The 24,275-nt window shown below is 44.8% G+C and overlaps 2 protein-coding genes across 3 annotated transcripts; one reads left to right on the forward strand and one right to left on the reverse strand.

Annotated features, from left to right (window-relative positions):
* Positions 1 to 273: 273 nt before the first annotated feature.
* Positions 274 to 8,150, reverse strand: SAMD15 (sterile alpha motif domain containing 15). The gene is made up of 3 exons (XM_067532197.1): positions 7,563 to 8,150; positions 7,000 to 7,098; positions 274 to 2,208 (listed from the first exon to the last, which is right to left on the reverse strand). The coding sequence occupies exons 1-3, from the start codon at positions 8,148 to 8,150 to the stop codon at positions 1,930 to 1,932; spliced, it is 966 nt and encodes a 321-aa protein (XP_067388298.1). The 3' UTR covers positions 274 to 1,929.
* Positions 8,135 to 24,275, forward strand: TMED8 (transmembrane p24 trafficking protein family member 8). 2 transcript variants are annotated; one of them, XM_067532618.1, is made up of 6 exons: positions 8,135 to 8,284; positions 12,065 to 12,143; positions 15,088 to 15,214; positions 16,194 to 16,335; positions 18,190 to 18,489; positions 19,801 to 24,275. In XM_067532618.1, the coding sequence occupies exons 1-6, from the start codon at positions 8,149 to 8,151 to the stop codon at positions 20,016 to 20,018; spliced, it is 1,002 nt and encodes a 333-aa protein (XP_067388719.1). In that variant the 5' UTR covers positions 8,135 to 8,148; the 3' UTR covers positions 20,019 to 24,275. The 2 variants fall into 2 exon arrangements, with proteins under 2 accessions (XP_067388719.1, XP_067388723.1); XM_067532622.1 differs by lacking the exon at positions 8,135 to 8,284 and having other exon boundaries at positions 12,072 to 12,143; positions 15,086 to 15,214.

Genomic DNA, 24,275 nt, shown 5'->3' on the forward strand with positions numbered 1-24,275 from the left:
TTACCAGTTCCACTGCAGGATCCATATGGTTGTGTGTGGTGGAGAAATGCATGGTGAGGACTTTGTCCTAAAGTGGAAAGGATAAAGCTGGAATGGCATATAAACTTTTATGTGACCATCACCCACAGCAAAAGCCAATTGCAAAGTAGGGGGTAAATTAAATAGTGAAATGGAATAGCGTTTCTGACTCATAATTCTGAAGTACTGTACAGAAAAACTGCCCAACTTGTATCGATCTGCAGTCTTGCCTAGCTTGTGGCCACATAAAGGTCTTGGAAACACCCTCACAGAACATGAGTTAGCTACTGCTAAAATGTTTGGGATCTCTGAAATTTACATGTGGTAGCCCTGAGTCCTCTCTCTCTTTCTGGACACATGGCATAAGGGTCATTGTTCAACCAAGTACTGGAGTCAGTGAGCCAACAAGCCAACTATCACTGAACAGTCCTGGAACTCAATAATGATGACAGTCTGTTCTAGACGGAAAGGAGGAAAAAGTTGGAAATTGCACTGCTTGCTCTTTAAATGTTTAGAGTAACATTGCAGATTCCATTAATCAGTGCATGTTTTTGTTTATTTCTAAGAGTCTGTTTGGCTTTCTACTAAATCTGCTTGCCAGGGGGGCTAGCTCACTGCCAGATAACTGCTTGATTTCAATCCAAGCTTATTTATTAAAATGCCATTTTGTCCTAAAACCTCAATTCAATTTCAATGTTGGACATATTCGTTTTCTGTAGCATTTTTAACATGTAAGCAGGAGAGCAGCCTTACAGTGAGTGGCTGCAGTCCCATCACAGTGCGTTTTGATCGAAGCAGATCGCACACACTAAAGAGGATATTTGGATTGGGGATCAAGGTAATCCCTGCTGCAGTGAGAAAATGATAGTGATGATTCAGTAGGGAGCACTTTTTTCTTTGAGTCAGGATTGAACCAACCCTTAACCATAGTGCCAAGAGATGCCTTTCAGCAACATGTGCTGAAGAGACATAAAAGTGTAGGATGAGATGTTAAAACCAAAATCCTAACTATGTAAAAGAATGCATGATATTTCTCTCAAGAACAGGGATCTTAGCCTTGGTGTCCTGGCCAAATTCCAGCTAGAGCAATTCAGTGCTCCCTCCTTAAATTCTCTCTTCACTTTCAGTTGGATCAAATATTCACTTTCGCTACCTGTCCTAATCTACCATATTGTTCAGTGATAAACAGCTGCCTTGTTCTATCTCAAAAGTAATGTGGTGAGGAAAGGGATTCCTGCATTAATAGTTTGAGATATTTTACCACAAAGGCACTATATACATAAGAAAAAACAATGAGAGTTCTGTAGCACTTTAAAGACTAACAAATTTAATTTCTGCAGGCATAAGCTTTCGTGGCTGTAACCCCATCGGGTTATGCCTGCAGAAATTAAATTTGTTAGTCTTTAAAGTGCTACAGAACTCTCGTTGTTTTTGCTGTATACAGACTAACACGGCTACTCCTCTGAAATATATACATAAGGCAATTATTATATACATCACTTAACTCTTTAAACTTATTTCTGTGGGTGCAGTGGTGAACAATGTCAGCTGGATCTGTGCTGGCAAAGATCTGAGTTTGGGAAAAACTTTATATTGTGTCACGCAGGCTTGAGGAAAGGTGTCAGTTAAAGGTAATTAAGATTTATCTGTGATCTTCTTCCTGCTCTTGGTGATAACATGTGAAGTAGCAGCAGTTGATGGGCATGCATTCAGACATCACAGAGCTCCTGTGATGGGGAAAAAGGGAGACTTTAGGATAATGAAACTGAACTAAGGAGTTCAGCACCTGGCAATATCCCAGAGTGGTTCCTTTAAAAGTTTAAATGGCAAGCTGTTCAGGGAAGGGACTGTGCAGTGCTGAGCATATGGTCAGCACTAAACAAATCAGAGTACTGATGATGCACCTTTTGTTTAATCCAGAGAGGATGGAATTGTAGCTTCTTGGACAAAGAGGGTGAGGGCGTCTGCTTTCACATCACTCTGGGCTTTTTTCAAAGGTGGCATTGTAGCATATGCCTCTAATCCTGCTTCTTGGACAAACTGAGAGAAGGTGAGGGCATCAGCTTTTGAACCAGTTGGGGCTTTGTGCTCTAGAAACAAGCCCAGATTGTCCCTGTATGGGAGGGCAATGCTTCTGCTCCAGAGAGGCTCCTCAATCCCCAGCAGCTCTCGCACATGCCATGAAATCTCCTGAAATGCAAGAGAAAACATAAGGGAGCCTATTCTTAGCATGGTGGCTACATTGATAGAACTCTATATCATAGAGCTGCACAGAAAAGAACTCCTGCACTTTCTCGTTTCAGAATGTTTTCCTTTCCATAACGTAATAGCTGGAGAGTGATCTGTCAAGATAATGAGTTCAATGTACTGTTATGATCAGAAAAATGATTATGTAAAAACAGCACATTCTGATTAGTCCATGGATTTGTGTGTTGGAGTCACAGCTACTGCCTTTATTGCCCCAAACAGATTTGTTTTGGTTTTTTTGACTCCTATTTGCACTTGCACAGCAAAAACAGATATGGGTGAGTGATCTGGACTGTTCTGTCTAACGCAGCATTAGCTATTAAATTCTGCCTGTGGAATTTTTATTACTGATGAGAATATAAGAGGCAGAAGGGCCCAGCTGGATCAGCAGTGACACTGCTCATTAGAAAAATAATTTACTGTTTTATAATCTGAGCTAGCTTGATCTGGAACCATCAGTGAGAGGAGCCTCACCATTATTTTTAATAGTCACTTTTCAGAATATCATCTTGTCTTTTAAAACCTTGATCAATTCATCTTTCACATTTCTAATCAGTTTTACCATTTGCTAAACCACAGCTCATAGCCTCCCATTTGAACCGGCACTATTATTTCTTGTGACCTATAATGACAGAAAAGGTCTATCTGCTACCTTGGGTGTCTTTGATATGATTTAAAATAACAATACAACTAAAACAAAACCAGCAGCAACCTCGAGAAACTCCAACAAACCCCCAGATTTAGAACAATCCCTTTGATAGGATTTCTCCACCAGAACTCCATTCCTTGTAAACTGTAAAAGGTTTAAACAGTAAAGTCAATGCTGCCTTCTTAATCCCTTCTATCACAATTAGCTGGGTTTTGGTTACATATAGGCTTGCTGTGGTGCCAGAATGTCATATACACAGGATTATGGCCTCACTGCAGCATCAATCAGAAACTGTATTAGGTTCAGAGAGGACTCTCAGTGAAAGATCCCTATGGGCCAGATTCTGCTCTCACCTTACCAGGATCACTCCACTGTAGTCAGTGGAGTCATTTTCAGTTCGTAACAGTGTAGCTGAGAGATGAATCTAGCCCATGTGTCTTCAGTAATAACAAAGGAAAGAAGGAAGATAGTGGCCAAGGGTGGGATTCTTAAAAATGTCTAAATTCCACTCTCAATCAATAGGACATAGGCTTCTAACTCACTTAGGTTCTTTAAAAAATATTACTCCAAGTTCATTTTGCTCTGTATATATATTAGAACTAAAAGATTAGAATCATTCAACTAGTCAAAGGTTAAGAATGGCTCAAAAGCTTCTTGGTCCTTTACAGCAGTGGTTTTCAATCTTTGCAGACTACTGTAACCCTTTCAAGAGTCTGATATGTCTTGCATAATTCAAGTTTCTCCTCACTTAAAAACTACTTGCTTAGTAGTCAGACATAAAAATACAGAAGTATCACAGCACATTATAACTGAAAAATTGTTTATTTCTCATTTTTACCATATAATTATAAAATAAATTGACTGGAATGTAAATATTGTACTTATATTCTAGTGTACAGTATATAGTGCAGTATAAGACAAATAATTGTCTATATGAAATTTTCATTTGTATTGATTTCGCTAGTGCTTTTTATATAGCCTGTTGTAAAACTAGGCAAATACCTAGATGAGTTGATTGTACCCCCTGGAAGATCTCTGCATACCCCTAGGGCTACACGTACCCTTAGTTGAGAAGCATTGCTTTACAGCATAAATAACACAATGTTCAAATTCCAGCCACTGGAGCATAACAGATTTTATGTCATGTTGCTTGTGAGCTGCAAACTGTTTGAATTTCCAGCCTGGGCCCTATGGGGGAGGCAACTGTAACTAATGAAGATTTGAAGTAAAATTGCTATGGCTCTAAAAAGCAGCCTATGGCCCATTTGAAGTTCCCAAGGGAAGGATATGGTTCAGTACACTGTGTAGCTCATGAGGATGCAGCTGGCCAGCTCTTTTTATATGACAAAGAAAGCAATTTACCCATGCAGTCAAAATATAAGACTCATGCCTAGTGGATTTAAAGTCCTTCTCAAACATTAATTAATCTTCCCAGCCTCACTATGAGATTGGGGAAGGATTTTATCTATTTTACAGGTAGGGCACTTGATGTAAAGAGACAATGTAGACCAAATTTTCAAACTTGGGTGTTTTAAAGTTAGGCATCTAAATCAGTTACCTGATGTTCAGAAGTGCTGAATGACTTAAACACCTGTAGCGCACAATGAACTCATGTGGAACTCTGGTCACTTATGTGCCTAACAATATGAAATTGAATATTTACATTTAAACACCCACTTTTGAAAAATCTGGGCTAAGGGACTTGTTTGAGGTCACACAGAGTCAGTGGCAGAGCCAGAACTCACAAGATCCACGTTCAATGTCCTGTTTTATATCCACTTGACTATGTAAAAACCTCAGTTAAGACCCCTGAAAAGGAAGACCTCAAGGGACTCAACTTTCCTTAAGACAGTGGGACTAGTTCCCCTTAGTCTGTTAAGGCTGATTTAGGTAATATATTTTGGTTGGGCATAAAGAAAACATAGTCACATTTAAGTATAGTTAAAGTTTTACCAGGTTAATGTTCTACTGCTTTTCCCCTGATGGAGCACTTCAATATTATGAAGTAAGTCAATATTTATGTCTCAGCCATAGACTGAAAGTGAGGAAGAAAGGGCCTGGTGGTTAAAGCACAAGATAAGAGACAGGATACCTTAGATTTGCTACAAGACTCTGGGAAACTTGCTTCCTCTCTCACACCCCTATATCCATAAAATGGGAACAGCAGCATCATAGTTTCTGAGTTAACTGCACCTCTGACCCCCTGGTGGCCTCCTCAAAGGCACCCCACATAGGTCTTAGGTTTCTAGGAGTCACCTTTCTTGGGGTGGAATCCCATGATTTGCTTCCTCCAGACTAGGGTTTTAGGCTGCAGATTCCTGCAATTCATTGTGATCACCTCAGTCGGTCTTACTTCAGTTCAGCACTTGCAGTTCTGCTCTCTCAGGAGCAATGACAGGGTTATTCTGTGACCAGCCAGCTTTCATAAAACAAAGTACTATTTATTCAGAAAAAAAGTGTTTCAGAAAAAACGTCAACAATAAACAGCTTAAATACATTCCTGGCTTAGCAGTTGGCCGCCCAGCTTCCACTTGGCCTGGCTGGTTCTATACCACTTCAGGTCACAGCAGGGCCTCTCTTTTAGACATAGTCAACATACACAGATAGCATGTAAATGACCCTCTTCAGGCCAGGGTTGACACTTTCAAATCCTTTGTTGTTTTAGGCCTTATGAACTAGGTCAAACTAGTCTGTATTATTGGGAGAAGGATGGCACGGTGTAGGAGGGTGGGGAACTTCAAAAGACTTGGTATCTGCCTTGTTCCAGTATGGGGGAGTGCATTAATTACCCTCCTCCTAGTGATTTTAGTTCATGCGAAAAGCATTTCTTGTCTGACTCATTTAGCCAGGAATACACTCACTTGCAAGCCCATAAAGATACATATAACATTAATACAATAGTGTTATGGAATATTCCAGCTTCCATAGCATTTGTCACAAGCAGTACCTCATTAGGGATGGTGAAAATCTTTAACATCAATTGCAGTTCTCTGATGCCTTCCGTTCAAAGCTCTCAAAGTTCTCCTTTGAATATTACCAGTGTACAGATTCCTGCTATTGGGCTGTGCCTACACACTCCATATAAGCTCAAAACCCTGTAGAAAGCTCTAGTCATTTGGGAGCTATATGGACCCTGGCTTGAACTATGGAACGTTTCATGTGAGGCTGCATAAGAAGGTGACGCATCTGCAAAGCACCAAGCAAAAATTCTTTCTGGTCCTTTCTTGTTAGCTGATTTTTGGATCCTGTAGATGGGGTTTTTGAACAGTTATAATTAGTGAAAAATAGCTTTAGGTTGATTTTTAAAAATGGGATTTTGCAGACCACTTTCCCCCATGTACACATCTCTTTATTTAGTAGTAGCAAGGGTGGGAAAACCTAAAACACAGTGGAGGTTTGACTGAGCACCCAGAAATGTAGGTGCTAATCCAAACTTCCTGATCCTGCTTCTCCACTGTGTTACACCACTTTTACGCTAGTGTACTTCTATTGACTTCAGAAGTTACAATACACAAAATCAGTGTAACACAGTGAAGAATCAACCCTCCTGTGTCTCCAAAACTGGGCTGTAATTGTCATACAAACAGATGTTTGGGAAGATTTCTGGTGTGTCCTACAGTGTACGCACAAAAACTACTGCCACAGCAGGCTTTCTTTCCCCTTCTTGGCCCTTCTGCCTCAAGTCTTAGATGGAAACCAGATGGGTATCAAGGCATAGAAATTTTTCTTTTAAAATGCAGCTTTTCAGAACCTTGTAAAAGTTTTGGGGTCAGGGTTCAGCTTCAATTTTGCATGAAGCTGCAGGAAAATTCTTACTGCAGTCAAAATACTTTGCCCAGTCCTCATTAGCGAGAAAAATATTGTTGCATTCTGTGTACCACATCCACCCAAGCATCAGTTTTTGGGCAGGTTCTGGTTGCCCTATTGAGCGTGGGTGTATAGGACTTCCTATTGTGTTTAATAGAGCTTGAGCAGTGTTACATCTTATTTGATGTAGTCAGAGAACAAACATGAACGCGTAGGCGATGAGATGGGAATCATAAACACTCATACTGGAGGAAGGCATCTCTGTGTGCAGCACTCACCTTCATGTGGTCAAAGTCCATTATGCCCATCTGTGGCAGGTTTGAGCAGTTAACGTGGATGAGTTTGCGGCCGGTGATGTAGTTAGTTGTAAAGCACTCCTGGCAGGAAAACCAGATGAAAACACTCTCCAGCAGGGAGCCGTACTGCCATCCCCACCCATTCAAAACCCATTAGTCAGCCGTCTCCCCTCACCCCCATCACGAGATTGGTTTAAAAACGACAATGAGCTATTTAAAAGCAATGGCTTTTTCCCCCTTCTGGTTTGTGAGCCTTTGGGGAACGCTCGCTTCGCACTTCCCAGCTCTTCTCCGCAACCACCCGGGCTAGAACATTGCCTCAGTTTCCCCCGAAAGCAGAGCTCCCGGACGCTCTGGATGCCAGCTGCCGGGGAGTTGAGAGGCCGCAAGGCGGAGCAAGGGAAGCGGGAATTTCTGGGGCCTAGAGAGAGGGAGTCCGGCGAGGGCCCGCGGTTGTGCAGCCCGGTGGCACCAGGCGATGCCACCGCGTCTCCCCCCGAGCCACCAGCCGGCCTTGCGCTCTCCCCGCGACCCTCGCCCCTCACCTCGTACTGGGGGAAGCCCAGCTGCCGGACCCACTCAGCCACTTCCAGGGGGCTCCAGGCAAGGCAGGCGGGGCCAGGATGGGACTCGGGTTCTCCGGGCTCCTGCTCGGACCCGGCCTCTGGCTGAGACCCGGCCTCGGATCCTGTCTCGGCCCCTGGATCCCCGGGCCCCTCCTCCTCCGGGATCTGCTCCATCCTGGGCTGCGAGGCCCCGCCATAGAGCCATGGCAACGCGTCCTGATGGGAACAGTCTCCATGGAGACCTCCACTTCCGGGCGTCTCGCAGCTATTTCCTCCCCCCCCCGGGCTCGGCCCCCCCTGTATTGCCGAAGCGCGGCCGTCCGGAGCAGTCGGCTGGCTCCCGCTGCTGGGCATGCGCCGTGGAACTGTTCCTGGGAAGGCCCGAGCCGGGGGGCGATAGGCGCGGGGGGGAGGCACCCAGGCGGGGTCTGACTCTGACTCTACCCTCGGCTCTTTCCGCCCGGGCTCCGCCGCGGGGCCGGGCTCCGTCGGGCATTTCCGCCTCTGCCCGCTGACAGCTTCGGATCTTTCCGCCGCCGGCCTCTTCCCGGTCGTCGGCTGCCCCATGTCGGAGGTGCCGGTGGCTGCGGCCGACTCCTGCTTCGAGCCCCCTGCGGCCGCAGAGCCGGGCCCGGGAGGCTGCTCCGGGTCAGAGGGGGACGAGCAAGGCCGCCGGTCACCGTCTATTCCGCCTTCTCCAGGTACCGGGGGGGAGGGGGACGCGTCCCGGTGTGTCCCGTCCCCCGAACCCCAGGGGCACAGGCCCGGGCTCTCCCTGCTCCCAGCCCCGGCCCCTCGGGTGTATTGGCCGCTGCAGGGTTCGGGAGTGGGCGGCTGTTGGGGGAGCCGGGGCTGCGGGAGGGGCTGTGGGCAGGGCCGCAGCTGAGGGACAGCAGCGGAGTCGTGTGCGCCTGCAGACTTCGCTGTGAAGCTGGGACCCGTGTGCACGGGCTGTGGCTGGCAGCCCCGCAGCGCCCCGTGTGGACGGTGTTTGTTCCCTCCCTTCTCCCCCCGCCCCATCTCGCCAGCTCTTCCCCCCTCTCCTAGGGCGGTATCTGTGGTGCTGCCCAGGAAGGGCAGGGAGCTGAGCCAGTACAGTGTCTGTTACAGGGCAAGGAGCTGCAATAGGAAGGGTGGGCTGGGAGCTTCCCAAGGGGACTTAGCCTGCCTTGTTACTGGCTGTAACTCTCCTGTTTTCAGGTCATTTAAGCTATTGCTGCAAAATCAGAGCTTTCTGCAGCTGCTACTTCTAGCACTGTTTTCAGTATCCATCCAGGCACAGTGTCCCTCCCTGGAACCCATTTGGCCGGGGCCTTGGGAAGACCTTAACAAGGCTGCTGTTGACCTCTTCTGAGGTTTAAGGGTATGTCTACACTATGTAGGTTATGATGGCATAGCTATGTCGACACAGCCTTCCGGGGTATGTCTATGCTATCGATCCTATGGTGGCACAGGCACCTAGTGTAGACACAGCGTATGAAAGGAGCCTTTCTGACAGTGTAGGACCATCACATCCCCAAACAACATTGTCTATGTCAACAGAAGCCCTTTTCCATCATAGCTGAAATGACACTGGGGATTTTGTTGGCATAGCTGTGTTATGTTGGCATTGGGAGGTCAGTCGGGGTGTGAAAAAACAACTTTTAAACGTAGACCAAGCCTAACTTGCTTCCTGATTGCAGTTGTTTATCAGTCAGTTGTTTCCATTAACCTTTCTATCCCTAAGGGTGCTGGGTTGTTTCTCTGTTCCCTAGTGAACCAGCAGCTTTATATTTAAAGAAATATATTCTGGTGTAAGCATTGCCTCATGTAGGGAAGATAATAATAACTTTGATTTGCTTAAGTTCCTATTACTTTGGTCTCTAGGCACCAGTAATAACTCCACTACAGTCTTTAGTCTAACAAAACAATACAGCTCATTACAGGGAACCAATTACATTTGTATGTTTTTTGTTTGTTTGTTTTTAAAAAGCAGCATTGTCTAGTGCAGGATTAAGAATTAAGATTCCTGGGTTCTAATCCCATTTTTGCCACTGATATATTGTGTAATCTTGAGCAAACCAGTTCCCCTCTCTTTCCCTCAGTTTTTTCATCTATAAAATGTAGCTAGTAATGGTGGCCTTTCAGACAGGGTTTATGAGATTAATACAGGTTTGCTTAGCACAGTGGTATCACCTAAAGTGCACTGTAGATATGCAAAAGGTTTAATACCTGATATGAAATCTAAGGCACCTGTCATTGTGGTAGCTAAGCAACTATGGAGTTGGGTCGGGTAAGAGCTGCTGACCATCTCATGTGTAATCTCAAGAGGGTATGCTGAGCCTCTCTGATTTTAAGGGCTTGTGAGTTGAGAATTACTTTCTCCTTTGAAGCACATGCAGAGCACATCTTTGGCATTGTTCAAAGCAAGACTTGGGATGTTTGTTTTCTCTCTGACTCTGTGTGGAGGGGTGCTTTATTACTATATGTGTGGGGAAACATTCTATTCCTATTGCCACCATCCTGTCTCCTGTCTTGATTTCAACTTCTTTATTTTGTTATATGCAGTGGTGGTGTTGCCATGTTGGTCCCAGGATATCCGAGAGACAAGGTGGGTGAGGTAATATCTTTTATTGGACCAATTTTTATTGGGGAAAAGAAACAAGCTTTTGAGCTTACACAGCTATTCTTCAGACCTTCAGAAGAGCTCTGTGAAAGCTCGAAAGCTTGTTTCTTTCATCAACAGAAGTGAGTGCAACAAAAGATATTACTTCATCCACCTTATCTCTCTCTATTTTGTTATAGGCATTTCTGTGGCATGTCTCTTCCTTCTGTATATATAAGGTGTTAATTCTACAGTATCTAAACCCAATAATATCTAATGCCTCCCTCTAGCGCTCCAGGACTTCAGGCACGTTCTCTCCCCAATCTAGCACTCTCCCTCATTTACTTCTCCTTTAATGTCACCTTTAAAAACTTCTTTATCTCTTTAGTTCATGACTATGTGAAGCATTTTGTGATCCTCTGTCAAGTCATCAGATGAAAAATTTCTCCCCACAACCAGATTCAGGGCTGTGGGGCTTGCCTGATTTAGTTTACCCTTCACTTCCAAATTGAGTCATATGACATGCAGCCTTGCTGGCTGTTGCTTTTTCAGGCCATATTTTCTCAAGCCCTTGGCAGTAAAATGTTCTCACATTGGTTGCCAGGTAGAAGATAAGTTCTAGCTGTGCAGCGACTTCATCGGTTGTCAAATCATGAGAATGACAGATATAAAAGATCTGCTAGATACCCTTTAACTTGCTGCTGGGGAGGGGCATGAAGTATTTTTTCCTGCTGTATTCTGTAGCGATTGGGATCTAGGCTGTTCACACAGTCTTTGTAGACAAGGGATAGTTTCTCTTGGGTACGCTCCCTTGGAGAGTCTTAGGGAGCCAGAATAGGAACTGTGTGCAATAGGTTCAAAATTCAACCTTGTCTGTTGCTCTATTTATAAAGTTCAGGTGAATTAAGTTATTTCTCCCTCTTATGCAAATCATACCACTCCTCCGGCTTCTAGAGGCTTATTCAGGTTCCGAATATAATATATTTTACTGAGTTAACATTGTAGTAAAAGGGTCTTCATATTACATTAGTGGTAGCTGGTTTTTCTAAATGATCAGAGAACAGATAATTAATAAGCATAAAGATGAATATTTGTTTAGATCCTACACCCAAACAAAATATTACAAGCTTGGGACAGGACATTTCAATCCATTTCTTGGTGGGAAAATGCTTTTCTTTAAAAGCAACAAAACAAATACCTCACTACCATGGTACTCATTGATCCCCTTATTTGTTCTTGGCAAAAGAGAGGGATGGGTTTTAGACTCGAGTCTGTTCTCTTCTTTAAAAGCAGTCCCTCTAGGTTGGGTTGCCGAACATTGATGTTGGGGTATGCTTCCTGGACTGTACACGTTCTGTGATCAGAAGCCTTTAGTGTATGGGGCTATCCATCTGTTGTCTTTCACCAGCACCAAATTCCCTCTATACAAAAAACAAGTAAAAGAGAATTCCTACTGTAATGTGCAACTTTAAAGATCTGTGAAATCGGGAGCCTGTCAGTACCCAATTAACTGTCTTGTACAGGTAATGGAAGCAGACAGCAAGAATGTGGAGCATGCACTAGAGTCATGTGGGGACACAGCTTGCCCTGGGTTCTGGAAGGAGACCTGAAGCCTACATCTGAACAGAAATTTGTTCTGACTGATCCCTATGTGTCAGAAAACGTGTTAGCTTTCCCATACCCTCCACTTAGGGCCGTTGAAGGCATTAAAAACCCTTTCTGGCTGCTGACATGGTGGGCAGCATATAATACAAAAGGTTGCCCGACTCAACTTTAGGCACCAAAGCTGTATGACCTTGGTAACTTTGGCTGTTAGGTAGGGTTTTGCTTTATTGTCTGCACATTCTCAAAGGTTAAAAACTGCTTCATCTTTTCTCCATCTTCCACCCATTGCTAGGGAATGAAGATTCAGCCCAAAAGCCAGAGCCTGCATCCCAGACAGTTGCTTCATCAGAGTCCAAGGCCTCACAGTGCAGGTAGGAAAAGATCTTTGTGTGTGATGACCCACATTTAAATGTTCCTCAACACAGGGAAGTGGAGGATAATCTGTGTCAACGGTGTCTGGCAGCTGTTCCTACAGGCATTGGAGACCTGAACTTTCTGCTTTCAGGTTCTGTATGCTGGAGCCAATATTGGAAGAGCTGCTCCTCTTGACTTGAGGGTTACATTTTACAAGCTTAAAAATAACAGACTCACCTCAGGCTATCTGGATCACAGAGCTAACTAACTACCAACAGGAAATTGTCTGAGTGCTAGCTGAGAATGTTTTTAATAAAAAAAAATATTCTCAGTATCTAATCCCTATGGAGTTGGACAGGGAACATGCATTTTTGCTGCTGATTTTTCAGTAACATTTATACTCTGAATTATCAGTGGTCTGGTTTATTATTGAAGGATTGCTGGTGAGCATTTGGCTGCATGCATCCTGGCTTTTGTTGGAGTGCTTGTGAGCATTAAAGTTGCGCAGAGTGGGCTTTTCTCTACAACTGTTGAAGGTTTTGTCTTAACCTTCCCTCCCCTCACCTATCCTCTCCCCAAAAAACACACACATCTATAAAGATTTTCACAAACAGATGAGTTAAATAGGTCAAACTTTGTGTCTCACGGGTCATTAGTGTACTCCTTTTAAAAATCTCTCACAAAAACCCACAATTTGAAGTAATTCTGGCTTTGATTCTAATGAAATCTACAGCACAAGAGAGACTGAGATTCCTGCTGTCTTCATAATTGCAAGCTCATCCAGAGAGACTGTGTAGCAACCCACAGTTTGGCTCCAAACAGGCTTTTGCTTCAATCTGATTTTTATCATATGCTCTAGGTAATCATGGAATTTAATTTAATTCAAAGGAACTAGTTGGATAGTAAGTAAAATAACAACATCCTAAATTTTAAACCCATGTGAATGTTTCCTGATAAATCTGTTTTGTTGGGGTCTGGGTTTTTTAAGGGTAGAGGGTAGTGGTGAATATGAAAAAGAGGCTTGAAGGGGGAGCCACTGACTTCTCTTAAATCTGCTTACAAAGTTTTGTGCAACTCTTTTCACACAATCCAATCTCCACAAAATCCAAAACCTTCAATGTTGTTTTTCCAAAAAATTCAATATCAGCCCCAGCACCTTGTAAGGAACTCTGTGTACCTGACCTGTTGGATCCAACTACCAGATGAGGCAGCATGCATGTGTGATAGAATGTGGCTGAGCCCCATCTAGGTCTGTGTCACCAACCTAATGATTTGAAAAGGAAACATAGTGGAAGGTGTTGGTACATAAATTCAGATTTCTGTTTCAGGCTTTCGGAGGGATGATTTTAAACAGTTAGTTATTTTTTACAACAAAAAATTATTTAGAGGGTCCCTTTTTTAAACTTTCTTTTTCTCAGCTACCTACTGGGGGTATTACTATGTGTCTTGACAACCAGCTCATTTGAACCACTCTTTTAGTGGAAACTGGAATAGGTGATGAAACTGGGGGTGCTACCACACACACTGGCTTGAAGTGGATTCCATTATATATAGAATTTACAGTTTTGTTCAATGGCTTTCACCACCCCCATTATAAAAATTGTTCCAGTAACCCTGGAAGCTGGTGGTGGAATGTGCCCTTTCTAGCAGCAAAAATGAGGTTAAGAGAATTTTGTTAGTTTTTGGCTTTTCTTGTTTTAGGGTTCAAGATTGCATCCCCAAGAGAGTTCAGCTACAGAAAGTGAAGTCACATCTGTCTTTTTCTAGCCTCCTTTTTATTTACAGAAACATGGAAGGCATCTGGACTGTTCTGTTTTTTATTAGACACTTCCAACGTAGCTTGGAACAATCTGTCTCTGCATTACTCAAAGCTCCTCATATTCCTAAAATTGAAAATTTCACTTGCTTTCCACCATTGATGCTTTGCATGGAGCTAGCCTGGTGCTGATCTGTTTCTCATGAAGTAAACCAAGGTGGCTGGCTTTGTGTGTCCATTGCTGCTGGCAAAGATTTATGTCTTTTAAAAGAGACTGTCTCTATTCCTACTAGAGTTTGTTTTTCATGAAAGCTACGTTCAAGGGCCTAAGACTAAGAGTTTGTTCTTTAACCCCACCCTTGATTAGGACCTAGGATTATTTAATCTCAGTTGGGATAATTGACTCTTTTCAGGGATGGGCAGGGGTGCTGTGATGACAATAGTAATTTACAGGGAAATTTCAATATGTTGGGGAAAAATAAGGAACATGCATACAGGAGGCTATTGCTTTGCTGCTCTGTTTCTCTTGCTGCTGTTGCAGCTTTCCAGGTTTGACTAAAAGATCTCTCTCCCTTTTGTAGAGAGGTCTTAATCCTGCATTTGTGACTTAGTTTGTTCCTGTCGCATAGTTTATGGCTTGCCAGATTCAGTATTCTGTACAAGAAGAGCAGGAATGGACCTGAGTGGGGATCTTCCATATTAACACTTACTGGTTATCCATAGCAGAGTTATGGTGTGTGATGAGTGTTCTCAAAACTGTATCTGTTTGAAGTCTTATCTCTGATATAGATGACCTGTGTGAGGGGCGAGAAGTTACTTCTTTCTGCAATGCTACCACTGATCCCTGTTGTCAGTGCAATGTTAGCAAAGTAGCCCTTCTATGAAGGAAGTGTGGCTGGGTGCAACTGAAGTGAATTACTGCTCCCTAAGGGACTATAAATGGAGAGTGAGCTCAGCAGAATTGCTCACGCTGATTTGGATGAGCTAAAGATGACAGAGCCATCTGGGGCTGAGGGCAGAACTTGGTTGAGAGAGAGCTTTTTGCTTTAGGGCAGTGAATGCTGGCTCTAGGAAGTCCAGTTCCCTTGGTTTATTTTTATTCCAGTCCCTGACTGGGGTGGTTCATCACCTGGCCTTAGCCCACCTGGCTGTCTCTCACATGCTCTTCAAGCATCCTGAAATGATGTATTATCTTTCTCTGAGAGGCCGCAGATTGGATCACCTGTGAAAGTGCGTGCTGCAGAGGATTCTAGAAAAGGTGATGGTACGTCAGAGGACCAGGATGTGGCTGAACAGGGAGAGAAACTGGCTGACCAGATCCAGCCCAGGGAGGTAGGTGGCTTGCCATCTTTATTTCTGAAAGGAGAGACTGAGATGCTGCATGCTTCTTCCCATCTGCTGCTGAGCCTGCATGTGGGGCTTGGGGGCTCTGTGGGTTTAGTTGTGGTTGTTTCTGCACAATGGGGGAGATAAGAGTGACAATCTAACATTTAAAACTCCCAGTGTGTGTCTCTCCCCCTGTGTCTTGGACCAGTCCCCGCTCCCTTTCAGTTTCCATCATTCCTAATGCTTCAAGACTATTCACAGCTACTGGCTTTTGTCTGGTGCTTCAGGGAGTTCTGTTAATTAATAAACTAATATAATAGAGGTTTCTGAGGACAACTCTGCTTCTTCACCTCCCCCTAATTCTTTCAGGGAACAAACAGCTCATCATAATTTCAAATATAGCTTGGAAGAGACATTGTGTAATAATACCCTTGCTCAGTAAGCTCTGTACCTGCCTAAGTGAGGAGGGGGGATTGGCAGCAGTGTGTCAGTCTAGGCAACAGTTTTAACAAATTCATAGCAGGCATCTGTTTCATTGTGACTGCAGTCTAAGCACTGGGAGAACTGAAGGGGCTGGTTTCTGAAAATGGAGCCATTTCAGCACTTGAAAGAACATTTGGGTAGATCTAGAATCTTTTACCATGTAGAGCAATGATAGTCCCCAGACTTTGAGGCAGTGCAAATAGCTAGACTTATCTGTCTGTGGAGATGATGCCTCCTGTGGAGACCAGAGGACACTAGCACAGTGCAGCATTTGACTCCAGAGTTCCTCAGTTTTGGAGGCTGAGGAGACCATGCACAGCAACTGTCCTCTGAGCCAGCCAATTATTTAGTGAATATTTTCTACTTCTAGCAGAAACCCAATGAGAAATTGATTTGAGTTAATGGAAATGCCTCCTCCTTCTCCCTGAATCCCTGACTAACCATTTCAATTACCAAGTGGAGGTCCCCAAAGCCACTGAGGAACTTTATGTGCCCTGCACAGGAAGCCATAGTGCGGATGACCAAGTACCGTGCCCCACAAGGACCAGGGGATATAGTCATGATACAGTCGGAACATACAGGTGCGGTGGACGTCCTCTCTGCAGAGCTGGAGACTGCAGATCTCCTGGGTGAGCAGAGAAAAGGTAGGTATAGGGCCTGTACATGCAGATTTCATGTGGTAGCAGGATTGGAACTGTTGATGCTTTCCTTCGATAGGGTGGGCAGGGACTGTCTACTAGACATTACCGGCTCTGTATCTCTGGCAGTAGGGTCTGGTGGCTAGAGTAGGGGACTCCTATTCAGGACTCCCTGGGTGGTACTCCCAGATTTGCCATTGATTTGCTATGTGTCCGTGGACAAGTCACTGCTTTAAGTAGCTGCTGGACACGTCACATCACTCAGTACTGTATACCTCCTCCAGTGCTCTGGACTCTCACTGCCATTGAGTACCCACCCTCCTGTGTTGGACCATCTCATACCCCCTCCTCAACTACCCATCTCTTTAGGGTGTGCATCTGCTAAAACCTTTAAATAAAGCAGTTTAAAAACAAACTCTCCTCCCCTGATAAATCTTAGTTTGCAGACACGGGAGTGAGGTGAGATTTGTGAGCAGGAAGCTGAGAGCAAGAAACTTAGTGAGGTCCTTTCTCCTGTCAAAGCCGGAGTGTTACTCTATACAGTGTTCAATGGAAATCATATGTCTACATCTAGAAGAGACTGGATCCTGCTGTGTGTTGGGGCAGGTGAATTGGTGGTGAGCTATCAAATGGGCCATAGAGAAACCTAGGAACAGACCGAGCAAAGGAGGGCATGTTAGTGAATGGTATTGTTCTCTCTGTTTCCCCCACAACACATGAAGACTGGGCAGGAGAAAGGGCTACAGACAAATGACCTGTGAGACTGGTGATAGATCCTAGCTTGGAAGCCAATAGATTTAAAATAAATTGGGCAATGGCTGAATACCCAAGGGCTTTGAGAGGTACTTGGATGTTTGTGTTATCTTTTCTCCGTGCTGCCCTTCCAGGACTCAAGATATCTCTTGCTCTCACAAATCCAAGATAGTATACCCCTGAGCTAGCCTCATCTAAGTAAATAACAGCAGAATAGTGAGTGAAGATAATGTGTGCTGTGTTCCATGGCTAGCATTTGGATGCATGTGGAGTTACCCCTTCAGGGTGGTCTACAGAGCTTTTCTTAATATTTCCCATCAGTGGCAGTAAGGGTGGGAGATTTAGTGTCAATGAGGTGTCGTCACTGAGCTATAGCAGAGCAAGTCTGTACATGGTGGGGAAAATGCCAGTGACCCTTCGTGCCTTATCTACACTGGAACTCCCACTTGTGGAGCTGAATCAGTAGGAATTTCTGAGAGTTCGTTGTGGACGAGCCCCATGAGTCATGGGAGAGGTTATGCCTCTAGGTGTGAAGAATAAACTATGTGAATCCCTCCCACTGCTCCGTTCTTATGAATGTTGGACTGAATTATGTAGGCTTCAAATCAGCTGAGGAGGCAGTTTTTGCATACCTGCATGATGCTAGTTGGTTTTTATTTAGTTGCTTAAGCTATGCCATCATGCTGTGCTGCCCAGTAACTCTGCCTGCTGCCGTCGGGTGTCTGTGTGGAAGCAGCAGAATTAAGCCATAGGTGGAGCTGAGGTGCTGGAGTATGGTGCAATACACTTCACAGGACAGAGTTTTCAGTTAGGCCTGCACCTAAATTTGAAAACCTGGTCCTGTGTCTCTAGATAACAAGATACTTCCCAGCGAATGGCTTTGCAAGCTATAGAGGAAGGGAAGGAGGGGTGGAAGGGATGATTGAGAAAGTAGCATGTTCAGTTCTGCGGGCAGTGCCAATGGAAGGCACCTGTCCTCACCTTAAGAGGAGATGGAAGGTAAAGATTTGAGTGCAAGAGCGTTATCAGGAATAGCCCTCTTGTTAGCAGAGCTCTCCTCTGGTTGACTTCTGACCAGTGATGAGCAGTTTGTCTTGTATTTTTCAGCTCAGCCTCCTCCCCTGGCTCCACCTTCCACTTGGACTGTTTCCAAGATTAGGGAATTCAAAGCCAAAATGGGAAAGGAAAAGAATGCCCAGATGGTGGTGAAACGGGGTGAAGTGGTGACAGTCCGGGTGCCAACACACCCAGATGGGAAGCGTGTTTGTTGGGAGTTTGCGACCGATGACTATGACATTGGCTTTGGGGTCTATTTTGACTGGACTCCAGTCACCAGCACTGCCATTACTGTTCAGGTCAGTGAATCAAGTGATGAGGAAGATGAAGAGGAAGAAGAGGAGATTGAAGGTCAGTGCAAAACTTTACAAGAGAAATTAATGTTGTTGTGTTCATCGCCATGGTACCCAAGTATCTCCATATCAGGTGCTGTAATTCCCCACTGCTTTGGTAGTCAACCTACATGTTGACTGCAACCTTTTTGAGTCCCAAGCTACATCACAATGAAAAGACTTTGAACTCTTCCTACTTCAATTATGTGAATGGCTGCTCTTCTCCCCACCCAAGGCGTAGTCTCCACCAATAACACTGCATATCCTTGCATATTAAAAATAGATCATGTGCTCCCACTCTGTTTTCTGTCACTTGATCTGTTTCTAACCTGTAACAGGATCAGAGTATGAAACTCTAACTTAGCTCTTCGATCAGCAGCCTAACAGATTGCGATGCTGTTGCAATTCCTGGGTTGGGGAATAGCATTCTTCTCTCTGTACTGGTAGCTTTTGTTGATTTCACCCAGAGAGAGTGCTGCCCATGTCCTTGAAGTATCTGTGGCATAAACGGTACAGGGAGTCTCAGGACCAATGCAGGTCCTATCTCAGTGCCAATGATGACTGAAATTAAGCCCCATTGAGAGGAATCCTCTGGAGAAGTAGAAGGGAAGACAATGAGACCACCAAGGGCAGAGGTGAAACTCTCCACTGCATTCCTCCACCCACAATCAATTACTTTGGCATTGGGCCATTCTGCAGAGACCCTGCTGTGAAAAGGTGTCTACTGAAGGAAGAGGACAAGGAGGGAAATGGTGGGGGGGAATTCAAACTACAGTAGAACCTCAGGGTTATAAACACCAGAGTTATGAACTGACTGGTCAACCACACACCTCATTTGGAACCAAAGTATGCAATCTGGCATGGCAGCAGCAGAGATGGAAAAAACAAACAAACTAAAAACAAATATAGTACAGTACTGTGTTAAATGTAAACTACTTTTAAAAAAAAAAAAAAAGGGGGGGGGGAGCAGCATGTTTCTTCAGCACAGTAGTTTTGTAGCTGTATTAAGTCATTGTTCAGTTGTAAACTTTTGAAAGAACAACTGTAATGTTTTGTTCAGTGTTACGAGCAACCTCCATTCCCAAAGTGCTCATAACTCTGAGGTTCTACTGTATTCCCCAGTGCATCAGTCCCAAAGACTGCTTTCCCTGCTTTTGAGAGGGGCACTAGTCCTATCTGGAGAGATTTTGGATTGGGCATTGGACAGGATGAGTATCTCAGCCAGTCTTCATTAGCTAAATCTCATGTCCCTGTCCACTAACCACGCCTTATTGATCATCTCCCCTCTGTTGGTTTGTCTGATTTGGCTTGTCTCCTGTCTCCCACTCAGGACTCACCCCAGCTGGAGATGTGGAGAGGGGCTCTAAAAGCTATCTGCGAAACCGCTATGGGGAGATCATGCCTGTGTACCGAAGGGATAGCCACCGGGACGTGCAGGCAGGCAACCATGACTACCCAGGCGAGGGCATCTACCTGCTCAAATTTGACAACTCCTACTCCCTCCTACGCAACAAGACCCTCTTCTTTCATGTGTATTACACCAGCTGAAGGAGTGGAGGGGTTGGGGACAGCAGGCAGGTAACACTGAGCAAAGCAGGCTGCCAGCCAGGGACTGGCATCCCCTAACTGTCACTGCCCTATGGCCAAGTGTGAGACCTGGCTGTCGACTCCTCTTTGGATAAGAACAGGTTTTCCCCCACTCCCTCCCTGCTTACCCACAGGAAAGGGTAGCTGTGGCTGCTCAGTCGTCCAAAGGCAACTCCTCTTGCTCTAATTTCAGGAAGCTTGCTCTGTGCAGGCATCATGCTGGGACTTTTCATTACAGCCAGTAAGTTGTCCGAGGGCAGATTCAAGTGGCATCAGTTTCTTTCTGTTGCACTTGTATGAACTGAAGCTGAAATACCCTTTTACTTATCAAAAAAACCTAAACCCTCCTCCTGCCCCCTCTGGCTGCATTTGGATCACCGGGGGGTAACTGCCAACCACGCTCTGCTAGGAGGCAAAGCCACTGTATCACAGCCACTCTGTAGCTGCATCCTCACTGCACTCCTGCACTTCACACACTAGCCAGGCCTCCATTAATCTCTACGTGGGGATTCATCCTGCATCCTCTGTCCTCATTTGTGGTGGTATAATCATGTCACAAGTGCCAGGCCCAAGGCAAGGATGTTGTTGCTGTGAGTGGTGCATGAAAGCTTTGTTTTGGAGCCTTGCAGAGGGAATCAATAAGAAGATCTTCCTAGGAAAGGGAAAGTAGTATGGATGGGGAGGTGGATGCAGATCATCCTGACTGGGGGAGATGTGAAAGTGGCTAAAACTCATGACGCCAACAAAAATCTCTTATCTGTGGGGAAAATTGAGCTGCAGTCTGTTAATGTAAAACTGTTAATGATCCCAGGTCATTATATGTTTTATATACTTTGAATCTGAAAAATAGAGGATCAGCCTTTCCCTTATATACCTGCCTGGAGTTAGTGAGTCCCTGAAGCCATTGCTAACCCCTAACACTTTGAGGAATGCAGCTCCCTGACCCGCTTCCGGGGTTAGCAGTGGCTTTAATGGTCAGCCTCTGCTCAGCTCTTGGCAGGAATAAGCAAGGATCACGTTAATCTGTCAACAGATGGGCTTTAAAGGGTATTTATTTGTAACTCTTCAGGATTTGAAATGAGTATTTGATTTTATTCAAGAACATTTCCCTTCAAGGTAGCTGCTGAATTTGCATAATGGTGCCTCTGTCTAGAGTTATTGAGTGGCTTTGTGTATGATGATTCTAGTGAACTTCCAGTCTGATACCCTTCTGATATTGTCCTTCTGTGCAGATACATCCCTCACTGCAGATGGGGTTAGTGTGGGATGGATAAAGCCAAAGACTTCACCCTCTTAAGAGGCCCAGTAGTTCCCTGGTGATTCCACACCTCTTGATTCAGGCCCTTCTTTTTATCTGCTCTGCCTATGTAAGTACTCCGGAGCAATGGGTAGGTCAGGGAGGTGAGAGCAGAGGGAAGTGTATACAGTTGAGCAGCCCATGCCATTCTGCTGCTTCACCAGGAGGAGGTGGGGAGAGCAAGGCAACGTAGGCTCAGGCACCAGCGTGTGGTTTTTTGGGTTTGGGAGAGGAAGGAAGCAGAGAGCACAACTGCTATTTTAAGATGGGTGAGGGATGAGGAGCAGGGCTGCTCCTCTTTAAGAGGCACAGAGGCAGCAGCTGCAGTGTTTTCTCTTCCCAGGAAAGGAGAGGGGAGTGAAGATCAGAGTGGCCCAGCACAGGAGGAGCTGGAAGGCAAAGTAGCCTCCTAATTCCAGGAGAGCAGCAGTGGAGAGGACCTGCAAGGAGGAAGAGAAGCAGATTTTTTTTTTTTTTTAAAAGGGGAAGGCCCTCCCGTCCCTGCTGAGTGGCCTGGGCAGAGGGCCCTCTTTCTCCTAACAGCCTGGGCAGGAACTCCTGCTTCCTCCCCAAACCCTCTTTGAAGTGCCAGGGCAGGAACCTTCCTCTCCAGTTGCCTCCTTCCCACAACCTCTCCTCAAGGGCCTGAGCAGCTAATGCAAGGAACCCCTCTTTTACTCATCGTGGTTCTCAACTTCCTAAACACCAGATGGGTTGGGGAAGGGTCCTTGCTCCACCTTTGACATTCTGCTTCTCCATGTTCCCTCCAACCTGATGTGTAGTGCATCTGCAACTGCTATACATTTGGCCCTTTGCTACATATTTTGGAGGGTCCTGCATGCACCTGAAAGACGAGAGATCTATGATGCGCTGTCTAGACCACTGGTCATGATCTCAAATAGGACTTTAATAAATAAGGAAGACACGCCTGACTTGTGTGTGTATATATATCAGGTAGCCTAGAGACCGCTGAGATCATTGATTCTTATATGAAGAGCTCTGCTCAGGGCCAGTGTTCTAGAACTGTCTCAAGGATAAATTGTTTCCTGTTAGCCAATCAGAGGCTAGTTCTGTAGTAATACTTCCTAGGTAATTAATGGCAGCTGCTGCGAATAGTCCTTAGCCAAGGAGGACTGTACAGTAGGTGGGAATCCCAGTTATCAGTTCTGGCCTTCAGATCTTTCTTTTGAGGCTCAGTCCACTTCATCAGATTTACCCACTTGTCTCCTTGGCTGAAGCCAAATGGTGTCCTTGTACATGGTGTTCAGTCCCAGCCTGGTGCCAGTCCTATTACCTCACTGTGCTGATAGCCAGGTCTGCTGATTGGAGTAAAACTGCCTTGATGCATCTTCTATCATTGTTGAAATTTCACTGAAGTAGCTGGTATTTCCTATCAGCACTAAACAGTTTTAAATGGAGAATATATAATCTACAATAATGAAAGCTTCACAGCTTGCAGGATAAGTCACTCTTATCTTTGGTCTTTCGTTTCCAAGTTATGTGAATATATTGGTGACCCTGTCACCTACGTACTGAATGAAAATATTTGGGTGACTGACTGAGAACCACTTATCTTTGGAATAGTTTGCAGTCTTCATTAATTGGTCTTAGTAAAGCCAGTAACTCAGCCTGTGGTCTTGTTGAGATACACTTTCTTCAAGAGATTTGATTACTGTATCCAATTAGCAAGGAAAAGATGCTGTATAACCAGTGGCTAACAGCTATTTCCTTTCAGTACATGACTTTTTAAGACTCGGTCATATTAAAGGAATAATCTCCTCTCCCTGCCTCACTCCTCACTAAGCTACAGTTTCCTTGGTACCTCTGCCCACAATAACTACTGGGCTTGTATCCAGCTCTGGTACCTATAGCTGAAGCAGTGCTGGGGAGATTTCCATTCTGATTGCAAACATGGGGAGCTGTGCCTCCTGAGTCTGAGACAAAAAGTGAATTCTAAAATGAAATCTAGTTTTGCAAGGAAGTTAGTAAACTAAGAATGTTCACTTTGAGGAAAGTTCCTGAATTGTTTCCATGGAGGGATGTCTTTGTGCACTTTTTAAAATGTTTTCCTCTCCCACAGTTTGTGGTTAGAAAAAGCAGAAACCTCATTCGGAGAAACAAATGCTTTGACTTCAGTGGGAGCAGGAGTAGGTCCTTGGTTTGCAGACTACTTGGAGGTCTGTGATCTGGACCCTGCTAAGGGGTTATTTGAAGGGGTTTTTGTGCCACTTCTAGGGCAGACACGTTAATGTTGGGGGCCTGTTAAATAACTTGGTTGTGTCATGTTAACAAGTCTTCTTTTTAAATGTTAGTGATGGGATTAAAATGCACATTCAGACCTTGAGAGAGAGTTTAGATTGTCTGTTTTTTAGCTTTTAAATGTGGGAATTGAAGAGGAATTTCTTAGGAAATAGTTCTCTAGTTTCTAGACATCCTGACCAAAGCATTCTGCCTCTTGTCTCTCTGCCTATGAACCTTGTACTTGTCTCCCTTTTTAATTGTATGTATGTGAGCCGTGAGGCTGCATCAGTTGCCTCCAGTGGGTCGATGTACAGAAATAGTAAGTGTGGCTGGACTTGGGGAGCTGGATAGGAGAGAAGTGGGGAGCCCAGTTACATGTCCAGTGGCTTCACTTTGGTGGCTCTGGAGCAGGAGCTCATTAGATACCCTTGCAGGGTGGGGTTTGGAGGATTTCTATTTTAGTTCACTTGTATCCTAGTTGGGGTTTTCTCCTTTTTTCTCTTCTCCTCTCCCGAAAAGTCACTCTAAGGAATGAACATGTGGTGCCTTGAAGCAAGAGGAAGTGAAACCAGAGCCATAGATTTTTATCCCTTACTTTCATCAGACCTTTAATTGCCAGAGTTCCCTCCCCCTGACATCTCTATTTACCTTCCAGTTAGCACACCCTGAAGTCAGGCTGG

Source organism: Emydura macquarii, unplaced genomic scaffold (genome assembly GCF_026122565.2).
Source record: "Emydura macquarii macquarii isolate MOO-44397 ecotype Brisbane River unplaced genomic scaffold, CSIRO-AGI_Emac_v2 contig_374, whole genome shotgun sequence".
In the NCBI taxonomy this organism is placed as follows: Eukaryota; Metazoa; Chordata; order Testudines; family Chelidae; genus Emydura; species Emydura macquarii.